Source organism: Leuciscus leuciscus, assembly GCF_965113295.1.
Source record: "Leuciscus leuciscus genome assembly, chromosome: 6".
Classification (NCBI taxonomy): domain Eukaryota; kingdom Metazoa; phylum Chordata; class Actinopteri; order Cypriniformes; family Leuciscidae; genus Leuciscus; species Leuciscus leuciscus.
In genome coordinates this window covers 34,409,868-34,429,088 of record NC_138730.1, presented here as the reverse complement: position 1 = coordinate 34,429,088, position 19,221 = coordinate 34,409,868, and the positions used below count along the sequence as shown (strand labels likewise).

General features: G+C 38.2%; 2 protein-coding genes across 2 annotated transcripts; both read right to left on the bottom strand.

Moving 5' to 3' along the window:
- Positions 1 to 5,687: 5,687 nt before the first annotated feature.
- Positions 5,688 to 15,740, bottom strand: psmb5 (proteasome 20S subunit beta 5). Its single transcript, XM_082172871.1, has 3 exons — positions 15,488 to 15,740; positions 11,503 to 11,809; positions 5,688 to 6,513 (listed from the first exon to the last, which is right to left on the bottom strand). Exons 1-3 carry the CDS (start codon positions 15,701 to 15,703, stop codon positions 6,227 to 6,229), a joined length of 810 nt encoding a protein of 269 aa, XP_082028997.1. The 5' UTR covers positions 15,704 to 15,740; the 3' UTR covers positions 5,688 to 6,226.
- A 1,240-nt stretch (positions 15,741 to 16,980) lies between these two features.
- Positions 16,981 to 18,203, bottom strand: psmb11a (proteasome 20S subunit beta 11a). Its single transcript, XM_082174431.1, has one exon. The coding sequence runs from the start codon at positions 18,174 to 18,176 to the stop codon at positions 17,064 to 17,066; it is 1,113 nt and encodes a 370-aa protein (XP_082030557.1). The 5' UTR covers positions 18,177 to 18,203; the 3' UTR covers positions 16,981 to 17,063.
- Positions 18,204 to 19,221: the final 1,018 nt, after the last annotated feature.

Genomic DNA, 19,221 nt, shown 5'->3' with positions numbered 1-19,221 from the left:
AAAAAAAAAAAAAAAAAAATCAAATAAATGCTGTTCTATTAATCAAAGAATCCTGGGGGGAAAAATATATACAAGATATGCATTTCTGCATCTCTTATGCATTTCCATCAAAGGAATCAATTACATTTAAATTATATTAAAATAAAATTCAAATAAATGTTTTTTTAAATTGTAAAAATATTTCACAATAGAAATATTCACACATAGAAACATGTGTTCACAACTTTTACTGTATTTTCTATCTGTATTTTCTGCTCTTGGTGATTTGACTTCTTTCAAAAATATTCAAATAAAATCTATATAAAACATGGAAATTTAAACTTTAGATACTGTGTAAGTAAATTGATACCTTGGGTAAACGTAATCCAATGGGTTGCCTTTTTTCCACACTGTTTATACTTCGCCCTGGGTTACAGTTAATCTAGACAGGTTTCAAGATTTTTACACTGCACATTTGTAAAACCCTGCATTAAAGTTGTTATTTGCATATTTATAGATTGATAGCACTGATTGAACAAACACAGCATGCATTGAGCATGCAAACTGTTTCAATAACTGCTTGTCCATCTGTGAAAATTATTACTGTATCCCTCCGAAGACTTGGGTTCAGAATAAGTTAAGCTAAATTGACAGCACATGTGGCATAATGTTGATTACCACTCAACCTTTAAAAAGAAAAAGAAAAGAAAAGAGAGAGAGCAAAAATCTGGGTTTCAGAGGCACTTACATTTTAAGTGAATAAATTCAATCTGTAAACATTAAAATACTATTTAAGTACTATTAACATGATATGTGTTAACATGCTTTTTGTGTAAGAGGAAAAAATGGTCACAAAACTTCTGTGTGAAGTTCAATTTTACAACGTCATCATGACAACATAACACTACACTACAAATGCTGTAAAAATAACTGAAAAACTGAAAAAAATAAAATAATAATTTGTTACATTTATATAGTGCTTTTCTCAACACTCAAAGCGCTTTACAGAAAGGGGGAATCTCCTCAACCACCACTATATACTATACAAGTTAGAATAGAATAATAAATGTTTTTCCAAATTATAATCTTTACATTTGCTCCTCCAAAAAACGATCAATCTCATCACAATTGCTGTCAGCTGAGCTTACTGAACTCAGAATATCCTTTAATATATCCAATTTGAATAGAAACAGAATATCCAATTTGCACGTTTGAGGTTGCTGCACAAGTTTTAACTGTTCCCTTTTAAACACAGCGTGGAAGTTTCTATGACTGACCTCAATATGAATATTTAATTGATAAGAACTGAGGCGGTTTATGATTGGTTGTGTCTCTAGGGCTGCGGGTTTCATAACCCAGGGTAGAAAATGCTGAAGGCGAACCCGTTAACTCTTTAAACCTGAAGTGTACCGCCGGCGCAACACATTCTCACACCCAAGGCGTCACTTTTTGTCACTTTCAACCATGCTTCAATATCTGACGCTCAAAGCACCCTTTAGCGTCCATATGTGACGCTTCGGTTATGGGTAGGTTTAGGCGTCATGTAACTGACGCTTTCGGAAGCGTCAATATTCGACGCACAAAGCACCCCCTAGCGTCAATATGAGACGCTTCGGTTGGGTAGGTTTAGGTCTGTGGTAGGGTTCTGCGTCTCATATGGACGCTAAAGGGTGCTTTGAGCAGGCCCATTAGGGGGGTGACCGTTCTAAAAGTTTTCTATCAAACGATACCAACCTTTGGACTTTCCTTGCAATAATTTTTGAGTAATGAATCTTTACTTTTGTGTATGTCATTTAAAAAAAAAAACAAAAAAAAAACAAGGGTTAAGGGTTAATTAGGTATGAAAAGCTGCTTAATCCACATTAAATAATGCCTATTGTCACAGACAGACAGAGTGTCTGACAGACAGACATTTGAGGGGGAGATGAAAGCCAGAATTACTGAAGCCACTAAGATACGACAAAACTAAATTTCATGCAGAATTGTGTCCAAGATTGTCTGATCATGCAAGGTTTTTACATAGGCCTATATATTTAAATGACCATTAATTGGAATTAATGAGCACAGCCGCAATTAAAATGAAACATTATTATGAAACTGAGGGAGAAGAAACAAGGAGGGGTGAGCTAATGGGGTATGCAACAGGAATGACAAGAGCGTGTCTGTCGCACGCGGGGAGAGAGAGAAAAGAATGCGCGAGTGGCACCAAACGCAATTACACGAGGCGCGAGGCTCGAGGACCGAAGCACGCTGATTACATAACGTCTCGAGAGTCTTTAGGCGGACACTGTATCGGACTAGAGTGATTTCCTGACAAATTGACCTCTCATTTGTTTTCGATCCGGGAACAGCTTCCAAAGAGGAAAAAAAAACGTTTTATTCTTGTATATTCAATCACAACCACAGGATTAAATCACGATCCACTGTATTTTTTTTTTATTTTGATCTATGCTTACATCTTCCAGACCAGAAGAAATGATTTTATTTTCCTGGAAGAGAAACCACTCTGAAACCAGCTTAGACTAGCTTGATGGTTTGCTGGTATTAGCAGGCATCCAATCTGCACTTCTAGCCTGACCAGCTGAAGTGTGTCCAAAACCACTATAAAACCAGCTAACACACTAACCTGACCAGACTGTGAGACCAACAAACCATTTACGACCAGCATGGCGAATATCTAAAAACCATCTCAAATCTGCTAGACCAGCATTAAGACCAGGTGTGAATCTAATTATTTGGTAGTTGGCAGGTTGTAGCAGGTCTATGCTGGTCTTAGTTGGTTTAAGATGATCACCTTGCCAAATAAAACCAACCAATAGACCAACATGACCAGGAGAAGAAAACCAGTGTAAAAAAAAAAATCACTATGTTGTAGGGAGATGATGATTTTCTGGTTTAAGCTGGTCTCCCAGCCTGACCTGATATTCACCTTGCAAAATAAAACCATAGACCAACATGACCAGGAGAAGAAAACCAGTATTAAAAAAATCTCTGTGTTGGGAGATGGAGATTTTCTGGTTTTAGCTGGTTAAAGCTGGTCTCCCAGCCTGTCCTGCTGAAAAACACCACAAACACCTTTAATAAGAGCAGCCTCATCAGGCTGAGAGACCAGCTAAACAGGGCACACTGTAAAATTTCAATTTGGAGCAAATCAAATAAAGCAAGAGAGATTTGTCATGAATGCTATGGCCACCTGACAGATGGTGGCACGTGGGTGCAATGGGGTTATTTTTTGACACTGTGAAAATCATATCGCTGGCACCAACAAACTAACCAGCTGGTCTCTCACACAATCCTATTCTTCATTTTGGCTTTGGTTAAGATACAGTTTGACTATCCAAATCACTACAGACTTACGTGGATTGTATCACAATGCTTGTTGTATCATAGGACAAATAGTGTGAAGATGATCCATAAATATCGACAAGCTACTGGTACTGAAACTTCAAGTAGCTCTTCCGTTCCTACATTTTTAAACCTTGAAGTGGAGGTTTATATATATATATATTACTCATGAGACATTCAAATGGTAACTTCTCCCACTGCAAAGCATCCAACAACATTATTTTGGTATAATGCATGTGAATTGCATTTTCTAAAAGCTAACCATTATGGATAATTAGAGTAGTTGATGAGTGCTTTCAAGAGTGACCCAACATCTCATTTCACCACTCAAAACAAATACATGTTCGATGCTGCAGATGTTTTGCAACTAAATTACTTCAAAAACATGATTTGTAGTCATGTCGTAAGCAACTCTCTCATCTCTTCATTTTCTCCAAGCAAAGTAATGGAGAAGAACTCCCAATTTACATTTATTGAAATCCAATTTGCTTTCCATCTGCTAACTAGCCACCTGTGAAACTAGTTTTTAACAATCATTGGGGCTCAGGGCCACCACATCGTCCCATAGCCTTTATTAGTGTTTATTTTCAGCTATAAAACTACTGAGGGGGGCTACAGTGAATCCTTGCATTGTAAAACAATGTGATAGAGCACATTTGGTGTTGGGAAACTAGGTGTGCTCAAATTAAAATTGGAAATAAATTCCCCCTCTAATTAAAAAAATAAGACAACCAAGGACTGAGTCCATTGACCCGAAAGCCTGAGGACGATTGCAAAACAGTACAAAATACAATTACTATTTTCCTTGTCAGCTTAAGGTGTTAGAGATTGTTTACTTCTGTTCAGCAAGCGCAAGCACTAATAGCCCACAAGACAAGACCAATGCAGACAAAGACACAATGCACTATTTGCATCTCTAAAATGCTATTACAAAGCAGTGATGGCAAGAGGAAGGAAAAGGTAAGACACTTAAAACAGGGCCTCAGGCAAAAGTGAAGAGGAAAATATTCAGAGTTCCTGTGCTGATGGAGACAAATGGGCAAGATGGCTGAAACGAATTCCATTGCAAAAAATTTTAGATTTTTTTTTTTTAAGCCATCTGAGCTGATATTAAAAGGTTCACCTAGAAATAGATACAATGCTCCCAAAATAGTAGGACACAAATGTAGGAATTGCACTAGATATAGGCTTTCAATTGAAAAATAAAAATTATTCATTCATAATTACACGATATACAAATTTAATCCAATTTATGAACAAATCAATTAATTTGGAGGCTTTTCACAGATAATATTAGTAAGACATAACATTATTGTGGCAAAAACATTATGGTGGTATTTCAAGCTTCAACTGCTCCGAAAGTAGGAAAATCCCTTAAGGAATTTACACACGGGTCAGGGGGCATGATTAATTGCATTAATTTTTGCCAACACATTTTTGTATATAATTAATCACAATTTAATTGACAGCCTAATTTGATAAAATATCAAACCAGGTGGCATTTATTTTAATGAAAAATAGCATGAACAGTAATTAGACCAGTGGTTCTCAACCTTTTTGACTGAACTGTCCCTCATTGGCTAACACAATATTTGAAGGCTCACATTATAATGGTAGACACGATAAATCAAAAGAAATTTGTCAACCGGTAGAGATTTTGAACTATCGTGTCTATCGCGGTTATGCTCATGTGGCGTTGCACGAGGATAGCACAAAAGCTTATCATTTGCATGCATCTTTAAGCATTGCGGTTTAAAAACAGGTCATTTGAAGCACAAATGGGAATTTACACAATTGTATTTGCAAGTAAACAGTCATTTATAAGGAACCCCATTGGCTAACACAATATTTGAAGGCCTGGTCCGCCACCATATATTGACTATTTTCTCTGGTATTTCTGATGTAATTATGACATTATGAATAGAAACTGGGAGTGTTGATATTAAATGAACCGATTCACTTTGTGGTTCCAGAAGATCCATGATTCTTTATGTTGTTCAATAAAACAATAATAAATGAGGGATTGATTTATTGGGGGGCTTTTTTTTTTTTTTGCATTTTGTTTTTACATAATAAACTAATTATTTAAAGACATAATGCAGCCCTAATTAAAAATGATCTTGGGACAAGTTGCCTAAAAGTAACTGGACAAGAAAAGTATAGTTCTGATAAAAGATGTAGCATTATTTGTTGGCACTTTGCAGATGCCGCTGGTTTGATATTTTGTAATTTAATGCAATGACATTCATACATTAGGTGTGACAAGTTTCCAAATACATTTTAGAGCCACTGCACAACTTGTGAACACCTGTCAAAACACTTACCAACCAATACATCAGGATCAAGGAAAAAAAACACTTAAATAGCAAAATTTCAAGGTTTTATTGAGAGAAGGTTTAGTAACTGTGGTAACTGCAGATACATGTGAGAAGAGAAGAACAGAAGCCCACTCCCACTCAGCGAGAGCTGGCCAACAGGAGTTTTGGCTTGTCATAGTGTCCATTGGGACGCAGCGCCCCCTTATTTTATAAATCACAAACAACAAGTGGAACTGCAATGGATGGGGTTGTAATACTACTGAAACTGTGGCTGAAAACTCAACGGATAACGGAAAACATTTGTGAAAATGATCTAACTTCGAGAGAAAGAGAGATGAGAGGAAGAGAGAGAGACAGCTTTGCTTGAGTTTCTCATGCGCAGACGACCAAGCTCTTACAAAAGAGTTGGCATTAACTTTCCTGGAAGCAGATTTGATTTCATTAAGTTAACTGTAGTGACTTTCAGGTTATATCAGCAATCTGCTATTCATTCTTCATCTGACCGGTCTCACCCTTCCTTTTTTGTAACTCAATTGATGCTGTGGCCTCTTCCCTCATCCCTTTTCTCCATCAAACCCCTCTCTCTAAGCTTTCTCACTCTGGTATTTAAGGTGCAGCTGAAGCACGTCTTCCTGAGAGACCCTTTCCCAACCCTCGCTGTGGACGTGGTAGAGATTGACTTGGCCTCCGCTGTAGGCATCACGGTAAGTAGCTTGGTAGATGGCGCGGCGGCCCAGGTCGCAGGCTTCCTCTATGGACAGGTCGTTGCGAAGGCCGCTGTCGACGACACCGTAGGCGTACATGGAACCCGAACCAACTGCGAACAGGTCTCCGCACACGCGGTTGCCCTCTGAATCCACATAGTAGAGCCCTGTGATCAGAGGAAAGCAGAAGGAAGAGGAAGAGAGAGACTATCAGTACTGCTTTACATCCTGCTGTGTTTAAAAGGCAGGCGCCTCCACAAAAGATGAAAGCGTTAAAAAAATAAAAGCAAAATCCTTAAGAGAGAATTCAGTAGATCGATGTTATGAACATAAATAATGTTCTGAACTGTACAAGGTCAAATCCATCTCGATGAGTACATGTGAGAAATGGAGTCATGGGAAACTGTTGGTTTACTATTTTTTTCTGACAGCCGGATGCTCGATAGCTCAAGCTCTGTCTCAGGGTTACCTAAGGGCTTCAGCATAAAAGCAGGGGGGGGGGGGGGGGGGGGGGGGATTTAAGAGAAGATCTTGCTAATATCAAGCAAGCTAAAGGACAAGCTATGACCTGGCACAAGCAAATATAGCATCCAACCCGGGGCGTCGCCTGAGGTGCTATTGAGCGCTCCAAAAACACCAGAATTAATTATTGATCTACACCTAAAGACCTGAACTCTCCCCAAACATGATGGATGACGCACATCACACTTGGTGAACTGGTGGGTCACTGTCTGGTCCAGGAGCAGATCACCTCAAGGCAAGTTTCAAGTGTCCAAAAGGTTGCGCTATGACAAAACGCACTGCTAGAGTAATGGTGACTACGTCCCATCTGTGCTCCAGCAGAACCAGGCTGCAGATGGACCATTAACCGGATAGTTCACCCAAATATTAATAACGTCATCGTTTACTCACCTTTTGGAACATAAAAGATATTTTGAAGAATGTTTCAACTGATTTTGTCCACACAACAGAAGTCAGAACATTTGACTCATTGCATCAACAAAAAAGCAACATTTATTTTGTGTTCTGCAGAGGAAAGAAACTCATACAGGTTTGAAACAACATGAGGATGAGTCAATTATTTTTTGGTAATAGGGCTGCACTATATGTCGAAATTGAAATATACAAAAAAATATTGAAATCGCGATATGAATATCACAAGGTGTGCGGTAACAATCATTTTAATACTTCAGAAAGTTACGTAATGTCAGAGATAGCATAAACGTAACTTATTTTGAATTAGAGTGTGCTCTCTGATGACACATGCGAGACAACAAGCTGTTATGACGCTCTTATACCAAACTAGTCAGAGAAGATGAGTCAGCCCAAGGCACCAAGAGAGCATGAAACATGTTGGTCCTATTATATCAAATTGATTTTACACACTTAAAGCATTATTGCATCAAAACATACTGCATTATTTAACAAGTAATAATTACACATCACATTTGTCTTCAATATCATGCAGCCCTTTTAGGTGAACTATGCGAGTATGTTAGTCTGATAGCAACGCGAAGAACATCACTAGTACTGAAAACTAGGGATGTGACGATTCACCATTCAAGCAATTGAATAATTTTTTTTTTAAAGTGCAATGACAAACTCGCTTAAAGGGATAGTTCACCCAAAAATGAAAATTCTGTCATCATTTACTCACCCTCAAGTTGTTTCAAACCTGTATGAATTTCTTTCTTCTGCTGAACACAAAAGATGATATTTTGAAAAATGTCTGTAACCAAACAGTTGATGGACCCCATTGACTTCCATAGTATTTTTTCTTCCTACTATGGAAGTCATTGGGGTCCATTAACTGTTTGGTTAGACATTTTTCAAAATATCATCTTTTGTGTTCAGCAGAAGAAAGAAATTCATACAGGTTTGAAACAACTTGAGGGTGAGTAAATGATGACAGAATTTTCATTTTTGGGTGAACTATCCCTTTAAACAGGCGCTTTTACATTTTGCTTTGAAACCTAATCTTTCGCCGTCATCTTGTCAGTCAAGAGTGAGGTAATATGGGCGAAGTGCCACAGTGGGCAAGGGATGTAAGAGTTGCTGCTGAACACCATCTAACACCGACTATCGCAGCAAGCCTACTGAAAACATAATGGTAAGTTTGAGTAAAGTTCAAGGACCTCAAAATCAGCTCACAGAGACATTTTAAGGACAATCGTAGGAGGTAAGGCTCAGACGTCTTCAAGCAAATTACACTCTCTGTACGCATCGTTAGCTCAACCTGATAATCGTTACTGCTCCCTGAATATATGCAAGGTAATTTACCATTTTGTAGAGCCAAGTGTGACGACTAAAAACAGGTTAAAAATGCAATAGGACGTCTCTTTCAGCCGCAAGGCACCGGTTCTCATTAGGAGCGGAGTGCAAGGGTACTTCAGCAGACTGGATTTTTTTTTTTTATGTACAACACCTGGGATCGTTTTATCACACAACGGCCGTTGCATGCTACCTGCGTCGCTGAGAAAGGGTGGGGAAGTAAAGGTGAACAAAAGAAGCACTTGAATTTGCGAGCCCTCGTAAAGCAGAGGCGGCGAAGCGGGAGTGATCTCGGGATGCTACGACAGCCAGACTGCTTGCACTCCATCACAAAGGTGACAGGCAGTTAGATGTGCAAGACTGAAAGAGCGGCTGTCTGCATGTATGAATGGCAACTTCAAGACAAAAGGAAGGAAGGAATATACACAGGTGATTGGCTGACTGCTCTGTTGATTGTCACACAGCCATGGTTGGTTAAGAGTGCCACTGATGAGCGCAGCTGCTCAGAAAGCCAAGCATCTTTGTGTACAGACGTCTAAGCATGCATGCACATCGCCAGTCCGTGTCTACAGAACATGAAAAGATGGCAGTTGAAAGAGCTTCATACGTCTTTGAGATAGCAGTCCTGCTGATATTTGCATCTCCTGGCAGGACAGCAGTTGTCTATATTTTCACAGTTGCTGCACAACAAGCCAACAGAGAACAAATTATAAGTAGATACAAAATGAATGTGTAATGTAGAAAGATGCAGAAAGAAAATACAGACCATGACTGTTGCTTATAGAGAACTCAGACCATGGTGAAACACTTCTTGAATTGCTTGAACAAAGGTCAGATTGGCCTCGGTCTCAACATGAATCTCATGTAACCACTTCATGCATGATGGCAAGAGTGTTATTTAATATAGTCTTTTAACGTCACACATTCCCGAATTAGGTTAAAACTTGTTTTAGCTCAAAGCTTAATTGATAGAGTAAGCAACTGAACCACACAACATTTGGATTTCACTGTGATTGAATCACAAATTAATTTTAATACCAGTTGTAAACAGAGTCCATAACTCAACCAGCAAGGAAAGAACGCATCTGTAGAACCGCTCTAATAACCCAAGGGCTAAACTTTGGGGCGTCAACAGTGGTCTCAACAGACGTTTAACTGCATCACCATCTTGAACCATGTCACAGATTTTATTTTTATTTTTTATCCTCACAGAATCAGACACTTAATCACAGGTATAAGAGTGCCAGACATTGTTAAGGCAGTAAATGTTCTCCGTTTAATCAAGATTGATTTAATTTGCACAACATTTACCTCTCTATTGAATCACAACGCAGCTAGTGCAGCTATCGAACTACTAACAGCAATCACTACTTGCAAAATTGATTGGAAGATTTACCACGTAGTTTTGTTTATCCGCCAGGCAAAGGTTGTTGTTTTTTTGGGGGGACACGCTAGCCCGTGTCACCGCATAAACCCCAATTGATCGAGCTGACAGGATTTTGCATGCGACCCGATTGCCCTGGCTGAGAGCCGCGTCCATCATGGTGTGGCTCCCTCCTGGCCCACAGTCACCGGCGTATTGATTTCCCATTACTGTGTCACTGTGCAGGGCCTCTTTAAACACATTGGCCGTGATGTAGAGCAGTTACAACACACCAGTGTTTGCAATTGAGGGATGCATCAGTATCACAGAGCGCTTTGTCGCCATCTGATGGTACTGGCTAAATCCCTGGTTTGCACACTCATGAACTGCATTTTGTAGCAGCAATTTATCTTAGTCTTTCTCAGTCAGTTTTGCTTCATTTAGGCTTGCACTCCATGTTAGGAAGAAACAAAATGAACTGAAAATGGGCAGAGCTCACCATTAAGACCATTAGATTAAAAGCCTCTTATAGATCTAAATGCAATATCCAATTAAGAAAAATGGCCATCAATCATTTTCTAGAAAAGCAAAGGTCTTGAGAGTCCATTAATGTGCAAGTTTGTGATTCATCTCAAAAACAAAGTCATGGTGCTGCATATTAAAACCAGATCCTGGCTACCGATGGAGTCTGGCGGGAAATTATGGTGATAGAGCTATTTTTACAAAGCGGTTTCAGCAGAAAGGCAGGGTCAAATAAGCAGAGAAAATAATCACATAATTTGACCCCATGCCATCTGCAGCAGTCATTCAATACATAAATGGTGAAGAACAATTCTGACAATCTTTTACATCACAAAGCTATTCCAGATGCAAACAGATTATAGCTGGAATGTTTCCGGCTCGATGCCTTTAATGGAAGCAGAAAGGAATTGGAAGCAGAAAACCACCTTTAATTAAAAGCAAATATTCTTGTAAATACCATTACAAAATATATGCAATAACCATAATCCTCAATCGCAGGGCTCACAGGACGATTTTATAAGAGAATATTAACCAGGTAGGGTGTTTTAATAGCTGAGAAAGTTTTTACATAAAATGCAAGTATTTACAACAATGTTAATGCCAATTCTTGACATTTGATTTACCTAGAAATGTTTTTATTTTTGACAAAAGCAATACCAATATCAAAGCACAATTACTGGCAGCTCCAAAAATTCATTACATAGGCAATACGTTTATAAATAATATACACTATTACCAGTATATATGATGTATTTATTATTAGCTGTGTGTGTGTGTATACACATCTATATATATATATATATATGTGTGTGTGTGTGTGTGTGTGTGTGTGTGTATATATTTACACACACAAACACAAGTTTTTTTTTATAGTAATACAATATTTTATTAAATATGTAAAAAAAAAAATATATATATAAGTGTATATAACGCAAAACACAAAATTACAACTTTGTCTAACCAAGTCGTAATCCACTTCACACATGCGTATGATATTTACCTGGCCCTCTTTTGTCCCAGCCGCAGACCATCGTGCCCATGCTGAGGCCCATGCCTTTGTACTGATACACCATGTTAGCCAGTAGCTTGGAGGCAGCCGCCACTGAAATGCGCTCTTTGTTGCGCAGCTCGTAGATGCGGCACTGCCTGGCCAGAAGGCGCTCCCAGAAGCTGCAGTCCGCGGCTCCTCCTGCCATAGTGCCAAGCAGGTACGGGTTGATTTCAATCACCTTCTTCACTGTCTGTGAAGCGATATAGGAGCCGGCTGTTGCTCTGGAATCCACAGCCACAATGACGCCATGCTGAAACTGAGACATGAGAGAAATATGTTGATGAAGCTTGCACATTTATTTATTTAAATTTCACTTTAATTTTCTTGATTTTATAGAAAACAACAAAATGCTGAGGTATACTAACTTTAAAGTGCCCCTATTATGCTATTTTTAAAGGTTCCCAATTTGTTTTGGAGGTCTTCTACAATGCATCCAAGGTCAAAAACACTTTTATTTTCTCATAATATACATTGCACATCACCTCATTACTCAGAGTCTGAAAAAGGTTTGTTCAAAGATTCAGTCTCTCTAACCCCCTCTTTTCCGAGAGCCTCCTCTGCTCTGATTGGTCAGATGGCCCAGTCTGCTGTGATTGGTCTACAGCTTACAGCGCGTGTCGGAAATGAAACACCTATTTTCATATCTGAATTTCAGTTCCAGAGGCTTCCTCAGCGCTTGTTTACACAGTGATACGAACAGTATCAATGGCGTAGTTTTTTTCCGTTTCAACTCTATCGTGAATCCTCATCCTTTGGAAGTGCATGCAAAGTGGATTCGCAGCACAGAAAACATGTCAACAACACAAACCAAACTCTTCTAGGCCTCAGCTACAATTACAGTGCTTGAGGGTGGGTCAAAGTAGACGATGTTTGTGGGCAGCCAATGAAGACCACATAGGCTGGTATCATGCAGATTTGGTACACTGTTACGTGTAACATGAACATGTAACATGAAGTGAGATGGAATAGTTTTGGCAGTTCAGAATCAATTCTTTCTTTTAGGATAGGGCTGCACGATTAATCGTATTTTAATCGCGATAACGATATCTGCCTTTCTCGATTAATTTTAAAAAATCGCCGCGATATTTGCCCGCTTGTTTTTAATCCTGAAAACGCTTTTTTATTAGACATTTGCATTATCTTGCATTGTAAACAAGTCCCCACTAGCACTGATGTTTGTGGTTGCCAGATCTGAATATCTTAAATCTCCCAAATTACCCAAACAGAGCTTTTCTCTTACATTTTATGCTCCGTGTTTTACTTAGTCGGTGCAATGTGGCAACCCTGCGCGAGTGCGCGCGCGCTCTACACTGTGGTAAAAGCACTGATCTCCACCGCGATATTCTGTTTACATGAAATTGTTATACAGCCAGTCTGTTTCTTCACAAGCCACTTGTGCCGTTTGCGTGACTAAAACTGTTTCTAAATGAGTTTCACTGTTCTATTTTTGAAGTTTAAGTTTTTACCAGTTTTCATGATGTGTCGTGAATCAGTTGAAAACGACAGCCACTGCCCGTTTTTAACGTTATCAACAAGTTAGAATATTTTTCTTTGCAGTACGAATTTGCTGAGCGATCTGGATCTGTACTTTGTCTCATTTTCAACCGAAATGTGTTGCTTAGAAGATCTAATGTGAAGACACATCACAAAGCGCTCATCTAACGTTAAATCATGCCAATTTGTAACGTTATTGACTTGCTGTCTGAGGAAGTTGTAGTTGGTTAAATGAAGTCTGATGGTTTGAAATTAACACCCACCAACCCACCAACGGGTATCGCTGTCAAATCACTGGCCAATTTGGCATGTTATTATGTTTACTCACTTTGCTGTGGAAATTCGTTTAAACCAAATCTGCTTGGATTTTGCGCAAATACTCGTGCAAAACCGTTAACTGTCTCTTCTCTTTCTATGTAGTTTCTCAAATGAGAATAATCGTGATTAATTATCGCGATTATAATTTTGAGCAAAATAATCGTGATTATCATTTTAGCCATTATCGTGCAGCCCTATTTTAGGAGACAACTTTATTTGTTGTGCACTTTGATCTTTAAAACTTTCCAGACCTTTTGCATTCACAAACAGCTATATTAGTCACTGCATGAAAGGTAATATTTGAAAAAGTTTAATAGGGGCACTTTAATATAGCACTTTGAATAATAAATAAAATCAAGGAGTCAAGGTTTGGCTTGTTAGTGTGACAGTAACGACACCATATGGTTCTATTCTCCATTGAGAGCCTTTCAAAAGTTGCATTGTACAGGGGTTTTTTTCTTTGCAAAACCATATAATCATCACTAATATTTTATTATATTTTAGTAGATTATCAGTGCTTGTTATCCAAGCTTATGTTATCCTGTCTGCAGTTTTTCATGTCACTAGTATCATGACTAGATTCATCAGCCAATCATTGCGGTCATCATTTTAGAGAATATTGTTGACTTCAACAAACAGAAAGACACTTTATGGCATCATGAGCTATAGTTTGTTTGTTCTCACAAATAGACTATTACAGGCTTGTGAATAATCTATTAAGACAATTCAATTGAGTGCCACCCACTCAAATAAATATGTATTATGCCAATGAAGACCATAATGTAGTGTCAAAATACAGGTGTATTGGCAGGGAGTTCAAAGGAAAATTTGTAAAGATTTAGGAAGAGATATACCAATGCAATTTTGTCTGCTTGATGGACTCCCCCCAGATCAGTTTACTAAATCCCAGTGATTTATATTAAATGCATTATTAATGGCACCTAGGAAGATAATCACTTTGAAGTGGATGAAATTGCACAAACATACTGTGACAGAATGAGCACAAAGAAAAACAGATGTATTTATTTGAGAAAATGACTGTGGATTAACAGTTGAAATCAGACATTTTTCAACAGAAGTGGGTGCTAATCGAAAAATATTTGCTTTAAAGGAAATAGCTTTAATATATGTTAATGTATGATCAATGCAGATCATGTAAAGGAATGTTGTGTGTTCACTGAAGTGTACGTGTACCCTATATTTAATTTAGCCTATCCGTTTACTTTTTCTTATGTTTTTTCCTTTACTGCTCTAGACAGATACTTTTTACAGAATTTTTATTTTATTTTCTGTATGTTTATCTATTTATTAATTTACTTTTTTATTATTACTATTCTAAGCAAGTGTTATGTAACAATGTTTCATTTATATATATAAAAAAAGGTTCAATAAAAACAGTTAAAAACAGAGTTTAAAAAATTACAGGTAGTGAATTTTTAACAGGAATTCTAATATAAAGAGTGTTGCTACCGAGCAGTGAATTTACAACAGACTAGTCTACTAAAAAAAATTATCTTATGTCTGCATAACATTCTGACAAGATCACCTGCTCAGGATCAGGTATGTCAACAATGAAAAAGCACATTAGTTGCGGTGTCATTATGTGTCTTATTTTGACAATCTTCACTTTGGCATACAGACACAACTTTACTAGAGTATCTATTCATACTGTAATCCGCCCCCATTTAAACTTCCATACAGACTTTTAGAGACTTCGTTGCACTGTTAACACGTTTTAACTATGCTTGACACACAAGTTTGCTGTTCTTGTTACTGAAACGAATTGAGGGGCTTAAAACACTTAAAACACAATACATTTATAAGTGCATGTCACTTTTCATACGATAGAAATGCACTAAAAGTACTCCGCAAGTCAAATAAACCAGTTAAATGAGTAAACATTGGTATAACGTTAACGTTACTTAGCAAACTGCCTAGTCACTTATCCTTTAGCCTTTATCTATTCATTACAAATACTGTAACGTTATAAACATCAAGGTAGTTTTATAAAAGACACACACTTCTAAATGTGTCGTGATTATTAGGTTACATTAATGGTAAGGTAGACTAAATCGTTTTTAAATGGTCCAGATGCTATTAGCTGCTGGCTAAATGAACTCACTTTGAATGCTAAGGTGGTCGTGCCATGCAGAAACTCGATTTTTCTCTCCGGTTCATCCCCTTCACCCAGTGTTTTCACGGCAAAGTTCAGACTTTCACTCAATGCGTCTCCAAAGCCGAGATCCGTCTGGTTGATGCCACAACCGTGCCCAAAAGGCCGGTCAAAGCGATCTGAGAAATCCGCAGACTCACTCCGCAATACACTAGACAGCGCCATGTTTCAGATAATAACCAGAAGCGGCGTTCTGCTTCTTCATTAACTTACATGGTAAGGATACAAACGATAATGGCTCCGCATCGCCATCTAATGCCCAGGATGACCGTTTGTAGGAAAATGAATACACTTGTTTAAAGCCATTATACATAGTACTTACTTTTTACTAAATATGCCTAAACCTACACATTAGAAAGTGGCTGACACTCTGTAAGTGACCGTTTTTGGCCTGAAAAAAGTACATATTTAATGTCACAGCTTTATTAAATTCATACAACTACTGACATCCGTTGCTAAAACACTGAACATTGCTGAATTCAGAACTGCATAACACTCTCACTATTTTTGCCATATAGGCCTAGTTTCACAGACAGAGTTTATATTAAGCTAGAATTACCTTAGTTCAATTAGGACATTTAAGTAGCTTTTATAAATGTGCCTTAGAAAAAAAAAAAAATTACTGGTGTACATTTTGAGACAAAACAATGGCACTGACATATTTTAAGATATGTCAGTGCAAGTTGCTTTCAGTTATTTAAGTCTAGGACTAGCTTTAAGCCTTGTCTGTGAAACCAGGGGTTAAAGATATGGGGAAAAATAGTTTGAGTAGTAGTATGCGGTTCCGATTCATCATGTGTGAACAAATGTAATAATTTATTAAGTAAATATTTGACATATAATAATTTTACTAAATTTATTCTTAATACTTTTTTCTACAATTCACCCCAAAACAGGCTTAAAATAATGATTGTTATAACACATTCAAGGAGAAAAGAAAAAACAACATTAGAGTCAATGCTTGGGTCTCCAGATAAAAAATTGTGGACTATAATTTTGGACTATGAAACGGTTTATTATTTTTATCTATTTACTCAAAAGGTTGGTCATTTTAAAACTGACTGTTTCATTGATTTATAATTTTCTCAAATTATTACTGAATGACTTTAACTTCCATACAAGGCAACATTTATTGCAAGTACATTGTCAATTATTGTAAATGGACTAAATTTGTTGACTTTAATGAAATTGGTGAATAATATTGATTTAAAATACAAAATCAATCCATTCTTGGTCGACAACATCAAGAAGAATCCAATGTTTTATGATTACTATTGTTTGTCTGAAAAAAAATGCAGTGTATTGATCAAATATTTTATTAATTTGATTTAAATAAAAAGTTTACGAGAACTAGCTTTCTCTGTGCATTTTGTATTCTTTTTATGTTCTGTCAAGTGAACCGCCTGAAATTGTTCTTCTCACGACTGCTATTTCAGTCCATCACATTCACCATGTCCTTTTGTTTTTCCACCTTTTGAGCTCCTAACAGTGTACTGAATATATATCAACTTCCTTTTCAACCAGCTCACCCCACTGTTTTCTGTCTCTCTTTCTCCCTCTCCCTGATCTTCTCCTTCTCCCTCTCCCTCTCTCTGTAGTACTCCTCCTTCAGATCTTCTCTGTCTCTGCGTCTACAGCCATGGGCAGTGATGTGGAAAAGGTCTACATTATTCCCAGAGTAGGCATCCCAGTGAGTGGCTCTGAAAACAGCCTCCCGGGCCAGTGCCACCGCCTCATCCACAGTCATTCCCCATTTCCAACCATCATCAAGCACGGCGTATGCATAGGGTGACCCTGAGCCCACTGATATTAGTTCTCCTTTCAGTTGCAGGCCATCACTGCAAACATAGCACACCCTGGGACCAGACCGTCCTCCAAAAGTAGACTTTTTTGTATTTTGATCTAACACAGTTGCATGAGTGTCCTTCAAGATATCCTCTTGTTCATTTATTGAGGCCATTTTCTCACTACCTAGAGCAGTTTCATCTGAAATTGCAGTGGTATCCTGTTCCATTGCTTCCTTAACATCTGCCATTTCCACGCTAGACCGTAGGGTTTCCTGCGGTATCTGAGTTTCTTCTCCATCCCATCCACATAGAGTAGCTGCCACACACACATTAGTGCCTTTGAATGGATGAAGCATCATGGAGAGCAGCTTTGCAGCTCCATTGACGCTTAGTCTCCTGCGATGGCGAAGCTGGTAAAGCCTCATCTCACGGGTGAGGATCCGTTCCCATAGCATACAATCGGCACCGCTGCCCGATGTGTTGACCACCAGGTGAGAGTGGATGGGCATAATCTTCTGACTTATCGGACAGCAAATTAGACCCTTACAGCTGGCGCGAGTGTCTGCAGCGGCTATCACGCCATCCTGAAATATAAAACCCAAAGTTGTTGTACCATGTGATAGCTGAAAGGGTTGCTGATGAGGTGACAGACATGAGAAAGTAGAAGTGAGAAGATTTGGGGCCTTGCTTTTTCTTCTGTTCTGCTGAGGGGGGAAAAGAAAATGTAAAGGACTGTCTCTGTCAAACTCAAACGGTGTCTTCCACATGCATCCCATTTCATTTGGTAGATAAGTGCACGGGCTGCTGTCATCCAGGGTCTCCAGGAAATCACAAACATCCTGAAGAGCCATTTTTCCTTTTAGTGAGAAAACAGCTAAGTTGGTGCAATGTTGAGCCTAGGAAGAAGCGCAAACAAAAAAGACCCTTCTGAGACCAGTGATTTATATAGGAGGTGGAGAGTATTCACATCATATTCTTATGTACACATAAGCATGCCCTTGTGATGTCTCAGCAAAAATCTTTGCTACCCTTTTTATCTGATATGCTTCTGTGGTCATCAATGAGGCACAACACTGAAGCGACTCTTCAAACATAATCATAAAAGTGCTGAGATGAGCTCAGTCTGTTATTCACACACACACATACACAGGCTCAAATGCAAATCTCACAAAATATTCTCAAAAAGGTTTACGAGGAGTAGACTTAAACCATGTGGATTACAACACTGAATTCAAATGAAATGACTTGTGTATAGTAGACTATGGCAATCAGATTTAATAATAAATATTTAATCTAAGTAGTAAAGTGGGTTCTGGTTTTATAATCTAGTTTATCTGATTTTCCTTTTCTGATTTTGTTTTGGCTAATAGTTCTGAATGACCGGTAACTTAAAAATGCAGCAGGCCTAGCCAGTTTGTCTGGTGGCGAGTAAAAAAAGTGATTTTCACATCCCCTGTGGTAAGTGGTAAGTGATGTGAATAACTAATTTAATATTATGTTTTGGAGAGTTACTCAACTTGAGGCAATAGTAAAGCCCTCAAATAGGCCTATTCTTTTATCTGTAAAATTCCAGTGCAAAATCCATTTGGGATTCGACGGGTTTAATCTGGAAAGTGTTCAGTTCAATTAAAATAACGCGTCGTTGCCGTGGTTATATCCTCAGTTTATAATGATAATCCTGTTGTATTAAAAACAAGCTGATTATTACATAAACGACGCAATCCCTTAAAACGAATTAAACATTATCTCAAAATTACTGAAGCAAATTCAAGTTCGCCTCTTTCTAGTCTGCTGCATCACGTCTGTAGTGTCTGCCCCGTACTAGCCTGACCTCGTTCTGATTCTGAAGTCTCGCGAGAGTCGTATGAGAAAGAGAAACTGCGATTCAGACCAATC

Coding starts and splice junctions, on each gene's coding strand:
- psmb5 (XM_082172871.1), bottom strand. CDS start 15,703: ATGGCGCTGTCTAGTGTATTGCGGAGTGAGTCTGCGGATTTCTCAGAT. Junction 11,810..15,487: donor CGACCACCTTAGCATTCAAA/GTGAGTTCATTT, acceptor CTCATGTCTCAG/TTTCAGCATGGCGTCATTGT. Junction 6,514..11,502: donor CTGGGACAAAAGAGGGCCAG/GTAAATATCATA, acceptor CTCTGATCACAG/GGCTCTACTATGTGGATTCA.
- psmb11a (XM_082174431.1), bottom strand. CDS start 18,176: ATGGCTCTTCAGGATGTTTGTGATTTCCTGGAGACCCTGGATGACAGC.